The 10,045-nt window shown below is 33.7% G+C and overlaps 1 protein-coding gene across 1 annotated transcript in view; it reads left to right on the forward strand.

Annotated features, from left to right (window-relative positions):
• Positions 1–3,072, forward strand: part of LOC111395063 (FHA domain-containing protein DDL-like) — a 6,973-nt gene extending 3,901 nt beyond the window's left edge. The window contains exons 4-10 of the mRNA XM_023021085.1: positions 91–195; positions 408–500; positions 1,140–1,254; positions 1,346–1,393; positions 1,493–1,538; positions 1,637–1,707; positions 2,662–3,072. Coding sequence (XP_022876853.1) covers positions 91–195; positions 408–500; positions 1,140–1,254; positions 1,346–1,393; positions 1,493–1,538; positions 1,637–1,707; positions 2,662–2,701 — 518 coding nt within the window. The 3' untranslated portion in view covers positions 2,702–3,072. The remainder of the gene's footprint in view (positions 1–90; positions 196–407; positions 501–1,139; positions 1,255–1,345; positions 1,394–1,492; positions 1,539–1,636; positions 1,708–2,661) is intronic.
• The last annotated feature ends 6,973 nt before the right edge of the window (positions 3,073–10,045 follow it).

Consider the following 10,045-nt stretch of genomic DNA (forward strand, 5'->3'; position numbering starts at 1 on the left):
ATGTTTTGACATGTCACTGGATGCTTATCATGGGAGCCGGATGAGCTACATAGAGAGCAATCTTTTACAGCTCTGGTTTGTTTTATGTAGTGGTAAAAGCAAGTAGGAAAATGAACATTTATTTTCAGTATCTTTTTATATGTGCATCTGTAGATGTTGTAAACAATAATATAGAGGAAAAGAATAGGAAATGCAGTTGCTAATTGGATGAAATAAACTTCGCTTTTATAGCTGATAGGTTCTGTATCTGGCATCAGCCTGTAGTTTAAACTCCTCAGCCTTTAAAAATTACAATAAACTTTTGCTACCTGCACTTTATAAAGAAATCTTCAGGTGTAACTCTTGGATTTGTTCATGTTTAATTTCTCTTTGTATAATTTTTCTGACATAATTTGATTTTTAATTAGGTATAACACTGCTGTTCAATGAGCCTCCAGACGCCCGAAAACCAGAAATAAGGTGGCGGTTGTATGTTTTCAAGGGTGGTGAAGTGCTGAATGGTAAATAATTATTTGTCATATCTCATGTCTTTAATTGAGTCTGTATCATCAATCCTTCATCATTTTTATATGGTTATATTCCAATTGCTAATTTGTTTAAAATGGTCATCAAAGATTGACTCTTATCATGACCTTATTGTTTTTGGTCCTTATGTCTTTGGTAGATTTCTCTGTATATTGGCATTGAATATCATTCCCAATTTTCTTACCCCATCTTCTAATACAAATCTCATAACAATTAGCTATGAATATCATAACCATCAAAATGCCAAATACAAAGTTGCAGCTATCCTCATGTGATCCCTGTCATAGTAGTTGACTGCCGTGTATTGCAGCTTGTAGATGATTGTTTGTGATGCAATGGACTGATTTTTTACCCCTTTTTTAATGTACTTCATTCTTTTTCTCTCAATATTTGGCACATGGTAAAATTTTCAGTTGTGGTTGGAAGTGTATTTATGTTCTGTAGATATCCATTCTTCCTTTTTATTTTCTGTTTGCAACTAGTTTCCATTACTTTTTACCTGGCTTATATTCATCTACTTCTTCCTTTTGGCTTCAGGAAAGAATTTAGTGTTCATGCAAACCATCTTTGTTTAGTTGTGTGAATCACTGATCTTTGGACTTCTGAAAGTGTAGAACCTCTCTACGTGCATCGTTTGAGCTGCTATCTTTTCGGGAGAGAGAGGAGGGTTGCTGACATCCCTACAGATCACCCATCTTGCAGCAAACAACACGCTGTTCTTCAGTATCGGTGGGGACCATATTAGAAGATTCCATTTCCTCTATATTTTTATATTTAATGCATATTTATGTAAGTATTCGTTTGGTTTATATTTTTGTAGGCAAGTGGAAAAGGAGAACCCAGATGGTACCATGTCTAAGCAAGTAAGGTAAGACTGAGGCTGTCTGCTTAGATTGTTTGATGTTCACGAGATGATGATGCCAATGTATTATTTAAATGAACTCATACATCTTGTGCATTGTTCTAGACCGTATTTGATGGATCTTGGAAGCACAAATGGGACCTTCATTAATGTAAGCAATTTCCGGAGAATATTGTATATTCAATTCAAAGTGGTGTCCTAGTAATTTTTTTTACGATTTTCTTTGATATTTTCTTTCCCATGTTGCAGGATGATCGATTAGAACCACAGAGATACTATGAGCTTTTTGAAAAAGATACAATTAAGTTTGGGAATAGTAGGTACGTACCAACTATACCTCTTCATGTGTTTGCCATATTTTCAAAGGTAATTGTGGCATGTCCATATTCGTAGATGTGAAATGGTACTTTGCTTATTAGTATCATAATGGTTGGCGGCAATTATTTGATCATCCTCTTGCTATAGATTTCTTGTGTAGAATTTTCATTCACTTTCCCCTTCACGTTCTTCAAGATGAATGCGAATTACCCAATAAGAAAAGAATGAGAATGTAGGGACTAGACCACCTTAGGGATTCAAAGTGATATAAGACCTATTATAAAAATCCAGGTTTTTCTCTGGAAAGTCCAGGTTTTCAATGCACAACTAGTTGGAGCGATTCAGTCTACGTGCTGTTAGATATAAATCCATCTACAACCCCAGAGTATAGTGTACTGCACTAAATCTGTTATACTTATTTTTTTCCTGACCTTGAAATTGAAATGAGCCACCATATTTTAACTTCAAAACTTTTTCGATAGTAACCTTACTTTATATGTTTAACATGCGTTTCTATTTGATTACTGGTTAAACCTGTGATTTGAGGCCAAGCCCCTTATTTCTATAGTTTCTTTGAATACCTAGAAACTTACATGGGAAACTGTTTCTGGGAAAAGAAGAGCAAAGAGGAAAAAAAACTTCATGCAGTTCTGATGAACAGAAGAAAATTGAGTTGTTCATATCCCTTCTAGCCTTATATATATCACTTGAGTTGTTCAGACATTTTGTCATTCTGTTTACCTGTTCTAGACTTTTATAATGACATTTTTTCTTATTTTGATGATTGCTTTCAAGTAGTTTAGATAATCTGAATCTTTTGTTTATGGTGAAATTGGTCAAGCTATTGATGTAGACACTCAATGAATTTCCTCCTGTGCCCACATAAGAATATTGACTCGTGCATATTTTCAGTTTTGGTTATCTTTTCCTGAGTGTTCCTGCTTGTGGTTTTGCAGCCGGGAGTATGTGCTGCTACATGAAAATTCATCTGGATGATGCTCGAGAAGATGACTTCCATTTGTCTCTGTTACTTGGCGGCTAGAATGATATGGAACAATTTGTGCCTGGAGAAGTCTCATTAACCATGCCAAAGTTGAACATTTTGAAGCCAGAACGGAGTGCTGTAAAGTCTTGTTTATCTTCACAGCCAATGTTTATTCGAGTAACTATTGTACCCATTTTGTAAACTGCGACTATTTGATGGATCAGAATTTCTAGGTTTACTTCAGAGTGAAATTCAAATTGTGTTGCAATAAACACCAAGTGATGAGCAGGTACTGGAGGGCGGTTTTGAATTGTACAGAGGAGATTATGACTTTATATTATTGATGCTGTTACATGGCATCTGAAGTTAAAATTAAAATTAACATTTAGGGTCATTGGATAAGGCCGTTGAAAATCAAAAAGTTGCTTTTGAAACTAAGAAGTTGCTTTATTTTTTGGAATGTTTAGTCTGGTTAGAAGAGTTTTTAGAGAAAGTTGGTTTAAAGCAGTTTTTTTATAAAACATTTTTATAAGAAGAAGAAGTAAAAGCAGAAGTCGGGCCTTAATAGATTCTTCCATGAACGTTACTCTCAAATTTCTCTTTTTTATTATGTTGCTTATGCAATGTTTATTATGTTGCTTATGCAATGTTGGGTTTCAATTCGGACAAGATTTGGCAGTCAAATGACATACCTAGTTTAATTTATATTAAGATCAAGTAATTCAAATCATGGTTAAGATCTATACTGGCGGAGTTTTAAAAAGTAACTTCTTTGTTACTTGGCAAATTTTACTTATGGCTTGTTTGAGCCCCTTCCCTTTTTTTTCCCCTCAAAAAATGCATTTTGTAGTAGTGTTGTGATGGATAATGTGTGGTTAAAAAAATAAGAAAAATTTTAAATTTGCGTATAATATTATTTTATTAAAAAATGCTTAGTTGAAATTAGGTCAAATTAATGTTCAAGAATAGACTTGATTGAAAAAATAGAGTTATAATAGATATCAACATAATTCTGAATTTAATATGTAGTATTTTAAGCTAAAGCAAGAAAATGTTATTAGATGGTACTTTAACTTATTATTTACATCGAAATTTTTATTTTCAAATTATGATCATTCGATAGGTTCTTTCGAAATCTATATCAAAAAAGTAAAAATAAAACTTGGTCATGGGAATTTACTTTAGTGATACTATAAGTGGTTCTCCAAGTGGAATGTTGGTACTAGTAGAGAGGAGTTATGTTACACTTACAAAGATGGATTAGAAAGTTAGTTGACAAAATAACATCCATACCAATCATTTCAAAAACAGATTTTTAAATCATTTCAAATCAATGGTCTGAATTTTGTCAACACACTTTGTAATTCAACTTTGTACAAGTAGTTTTATTGACTAGAGAGCCACAATAACTATCTGTTATGAGCTTAGTCATGGGATTATTGAACATAAGCCGTGCATTAAGAAGCGAACTTTTTTGATTCCTTGTTAACTGTATTGGCAAATAACTATCTGTCATCAGCTCAACATGTGCTGCCATGGGATTATTTAACGTAAGTCTGTGCATGCCACTGGGGAAACTCATGGCTGTGCATTAAGAAGCGAACTTTTTTGATTCCTTGTTAGCTTTATGTATAAAACTTTTCTTTTATAGCTCTATTTGTGCTTCAGTTGATGAATTGGCTTTTAATGCAACAAATGGGGATGCACTAGATTCTTATCCAGAGCGAAGCCAGCACGGGTCGCTATAGGCCAGCACCTAAGGAGCCCCTGCGGTCAACCGTGCTAGTTCGGTCGAATTTTTTTTCCCCTTATATTGGACGGTCGCGACAAAATGAGTGACATCATAGTTGGGGATTAATCAAAAGAATCAGTCATGGGAATTTACTTTAGCGGTGGAATGCTGGTACTACTAAAGAACTCGCAATAACTATCCATCATGAGCACAACTGCTGTCATGGGGTTATTGAACGTAAATCTGTGCACGCCGTAGGGAAACTCTACACGGTTACAACGTTCATTAAGAAGTGAACTTTTTTGATTCCTTGTAAGATGTATGTATAAACCTTTCTTTTATACCTCTATTTATGCTTCAGTTGATGAATTCACTTTTTATGCGACAGATGGGGATGCACTTTGACTACTTCAATGAATGCACCACATAGTTTGGGCTCCTGAAATATGGGACCTCCTAGGCTTTCTATTTTATTGGATCAAAGACCCAATGAATTGAGATTTCTATATTGGTCCTGGTAATTTCAGGACAAGTGGATAATTCATGCCTTGAAAGCGGTAGCCATTAAGAAAAGAGCCTATTAGATATTTGGTTTGAACCAGATACATAAAAATGTGGGCTAGAGTTAGCTGGGTAACGAGCTGAAATCCATTCCACGCTTTGCTGCCTTTTGCGACTTTAGCTGGTAGACTTTGTAAAGTCATTCATAATATAGTTACTAAGATTATGACAAATAGGTTCAACGTTATTCTATCAGATATCATGTCTCTTAGGCAGAGTTCGTTTGTCCCGAGTTGTTTGATCATTGATAATCTTATTTCGGCATTTGAATTAATGCAATCAATGAACTGAAGTGGGGGATAACTGGCGGAGAAGGGTACATTGCCTTGAATTAGACATGAGCAAAAAGCCTATAACTGTGTGAATGGGATTTTATTGTGACGATCAGGAGCGGACACATTAATGGCCCAGTTGATGCAATTGGGCCCTTAATTTTTGATATTTACAAAGTAGTCCACGTAATTTTTAGTCCATAATTTTAAGTTTTTAACCAATAATTTTTACATAATTCTCTCTTGGCCCCACTAAATCATGTTTTTGGGTCCGCAATGGAACATGATCCGCTATGGATAGACCATAGCGGACCCAAAAACATGATTTAGTGGGGGCAAGAGAGAATTAAAAACATGATTTAGTGGGGGCACCCCTAGTGATGATTGTTGGACGAATGGGCTTCTTGAGAGTATTTCCAACTCATCCTCATTACACCATAACTCACCAAATTGCACCAAATTTTCTCCAACCCATTATACCTTTTTATTCTTCTCTTCCACTTTGCCCCAATTTTTAAGGGTACATTTGTACATTTGTTATACAATAAATTTAATTATATTATTATTACTATTGACATTGCTATTGTTGTTGCTGTTGTTATTATTATGCACATTTATAATAAATTTTAATCATTTAATCAATAATAATTAATTGTGAATATTTTTTTGTGATATTTCTAGGGTTTGGCATGCATCCCTATAAATACTCTTTTATTTTCATAAGTTTTGTATTATTGAAATATAGAATAATTGTGTAGGTACAGTTATTGTATTTGTTTTCTCCATATTCGTGAATTGAATTAAGTAATCCTTTTTCTACCAATTAATTTTTTGCCTTTTATCTTGTTGTTTATGATTTTGTACTTCATATCGTGTATATATATATTACTTCGATCCGTTTTATTTCCCAACATCATTCAATCCCTGAATTAGAATTTCCTGCACGCAACATTTTCTTTCATAATGCATGTTTATAAAGATTTAGTATTTCAACACCTTTCAAACATTTCAATTTTACTATGCATGGTTTTCACTGAAGTTAGTAAATTGAGCTCGTGTGTTTGAATTTGATTTAATTCTTGCCTATTTCGATTGAAAGGTTTAATAAAATTGAACTGAGAGAACTTTTTCTAGGTTGTTGGTAAAAAGGATTGGATAAAGAGCTCGTTTTATTCAACTAACGATTAAGAAGAGACACAGATAATTGAACTTATATTTCTATTTGTGTTAGAATTGATGCTTCTAGAAGGAATAAAAACTTGTGTTTGCTAATTAAATCACGAAATCATTATCAGGGGTGAAGAATCTTGACTCTTATAGTGGGATAAAGGCACACTTCTTTATTGAATCACTACAAGGCCATGATACTTAATAACAATTACACACAACACAACTATTGTTTTTCTGCACTCATAGTCACAGAGCAAGGAGCCAAAACTCTCACACACTCAAAACTGATCAAAACACACATAACAAAATGACGTAGCTCCCCTATTTATAGAACTCTATAGGCAGGAGGAGAGCATACAAGCTGCACGAGAGAAGACAAGGAGCTGCATCATCAAACCAATAAAAAATGAACACATCAACAACTTATCTTCATGTTGGAAATTTATTTGTTGTTCAAAATCGAAAAAAAAGGCTTAACCATGCGACCGCATGGATTAAGCTCATGCGGTCGCATGAGGCCCTCCCGAGAATGGGAGTGCTGGGGAAGCTATAACCATGCGACCACATGGTTATTAAAAACTAACCGTTGGGTTAGTTTTTGACCATTTTTTCATTCAAATTTGGTGACTTTTTACCTGTTTCTTGCACCATTTCGTGGGAACTTGTCAAAGCCTATAAATAAGTGATCTAAGTGCAAGAAAATTCATTGAGTTCCATTGAAATTTATCCCCAAATTGTACTTCCAATATTGAGAAAATTTATCACATAATCCTTCAATTTTCACTTGTTAATTGTGAAGAAACACCTTTGCTTTTTTGGTGTTCTTCTTGTCAAGGCTTGTTTAATCCCACAAACTATTTGTCGAAAATCCTTAAAAGCATTGGAAATGAGGCAAATAACGTTTAAGGACAGTGAGATTCATTTCGTGTTCAAGCCTTCATTGATATATTTTTATAATTTTCTTCTACATTGCCATTATTTTTCAACAATCTCAAATGTTATTTGTTACTATTATTGCAATAGAGACAGAATCTATACTTACTACTATCAAAATGATGAATCAAGACCTGGGACGCTTGGACAGATTTGATGGTGCAAATTTCACAAGATGGCAAGACAAACTTAAATTTCTATTAACGGCCTTGAAGATCTTCTATGTGCCTGATTCAAAATTGGAGCTCATTCCCGATGCATTTGACAAGGATACCAAAGAAATTCGCATAGAAAAGAAGAAACGGGAAGATGACGAATTGATATGTCATGGCCATATCCTAAATGCATTATTCGATCGCCCCTATGATCTCTACACCAATACTACATCGGCAAGAGAAATATGGTACGCGCTAGAAAGCAAATACAAAGCTGAGGAGGAAGATACCAAAAAGTTCTTAATATCTAAGTATTTTGATTTCAAATTTTTAGATAATATACCGTTATTGCCTCAAGTGCATGAGTTACAAATAATTGTAAACAAACTGAAAGCAGTGAAAATCGAACTTTCCGAAACTTTCCAAGTAGGAGCAATTATTGCTAAACTTCCTGATTTATGGAAAGGATATAGGAAGAAGATTCTTCACAATTCCAAAGATTTTTCTTTGGTAGATATACAAAAAAATCTTCGTATTGAGGAAGAATCAAAGGCAAGAGATAAAATTGAAAATTCTTATGATGACTCTTCAAAGGCCAATGCCGTGGACAATGTGGACAACTCCAACAAATTTAAAAAGAAAGGAAAATTTCTTGGTCCTAGAAAGGATCAAGGAAAGTTCAAAAACAAAGTCAAAGGACCTTGCTATGTTTGTGAAAAATCGGGACACTATGCTAAGGATTGTAGACATAGGAAACAATAAAAGAAGGAAGGACAAATGAACTCCGTTGATGAGATTATCGCCATAGTGAGCGAAATCAATGTAATCCAAGGCAAAGTTCTAGACTAGTAGTACGATACATGCGCTATAATCCATGTATGTTATGATAAGTCTCTCTTCAAAACTTATCATGACATTGAAGACAATCAAGAGATACAAATGAGAAATGAAGGAAGATCAAAAGTGATTGGTAAAGGAAATGTGGAACTCATTTTCTCTTCGGGAAAGAAAATCACTTTGACAAATATATTGCATGTACCGGAAATGAATAGAAACTTAGCAAGTGGTGTACTCTTGAAAAAACCTGAAATCAAATCTGTTTTTGAATCTAGAAAGCTTGTATTAACCCATAATAGGCACTTTGTTGGAAAGGGCTATTCTACCGAAGAAATGGTCAAATTATGTACTATTGAGGATAACTCAAATAAAACTAAATCTTTTGCATATGTTATTGATTTATTTAATTTATGGCATGGTAGATTAGCACATATAGGAGTTAATACTATGAAAAGAATGATTAAATGTGGATTAATACAATGTGATATTGACAACTTGGAAAAATGTGAAACACGTGTTAGATAAAAAATGATTAAGAAGCCATTTCATAGCATTGTAAGAACAACAAGATTACTTGAACTTGTTCGTTCCAACATATGTGAATTGAATGAAATGTTAACTAGAGGTGGTAATAGATATTTTATTACTTTTATTGATAATTGTTCTAAATATACATATGTATACTTATTAAAATATAAGGATGAAGTCTTTATTGCCTTTAAGACTTATAAGATTGAAGTTGAAAATCAATTAAGAAGAAAATTAAAGACTTTAAGAAGTGATGGGGGGGAATATTTTTCTAATGAATTTAACATGTTTTGTGAACAAAATGGAATAATACATCAAACTTCTACACCTAGAACACCAGAACAAAATGGATTAGCAGAAAGAAAGAATAGAACTTTTTTAGAAATGATAAATGCAATGTTGTTAAATTCTGAATTACCCTTTAACCTATGGGGTGAAGCTTTACTTAGTGCTTACCATATAACAAATATGATTCCTATGAAAAAGAATAAAATTTCTCCATATGAAATTTGGAAAAATAGAAAATCAAATATTAGTTATTTTAAAGTGTGGGGGTACCTTGCCTATTGTAAGAATATGGATCCTAAGAGAACCAAGTTAGGTCCTAGAGGTATCAAATGTGCTTTTGTGGTATATGCTCTCAGCAGCAAAGCCTATAGATTATTAAATCTAGAAACAAATGTTATAATAGAATCAAGAGATGTGGAATTCTTCGAGAATGTAATGGTAGCTATAAAATCTGAAAATAATAATAAGGATATTTCAATCTTTGGAAACTCACCAGAAGAGACATCCATAAAAGATGTTGAAATTGAACTTCGAAGAAGTAAAAGAACTAGAAAAGAAAAGAACTTAGGATCAGATGAAATAGATCCCTAACTTATATCTTTTACTTAGTAGAAGGAGACCGAAAGGATGTTGTAAGAACAATTCCCTTTGTTCTTCAAGTGGAACGTGATCTTAAGACTTATAAGGAAGTGGTGCAAACTAGAGATTGCATGTTCTGGAAAGAAGCTATAAATAACAAAATGGATTCTATTATTTCGAATAACAGTTGGGAAATAGTTGACTTGCTAGCAGAATCTAAGACTATTGGTTGCAAGTGGGTGTTTAGGAAGAAATACAACTCCGATGGATCTCTTAATACCTACAAGGCTAGATTAGTGG

The sequence above is a fragment of the Olea europaea genome, chromosome 6 (genome assembly GCF_002742605.1).
Source record: "Olea europaea var. sylvestris chromosome 6, O_europaea_v1, whole genome shotgun sequence".
NCBI classification, from domain to species: Eukaryota; Viridiplantae; Streptophyta; class Magnoliopsida; order Lamiales; family Oleaceae; genus Olea; species Olea europaea.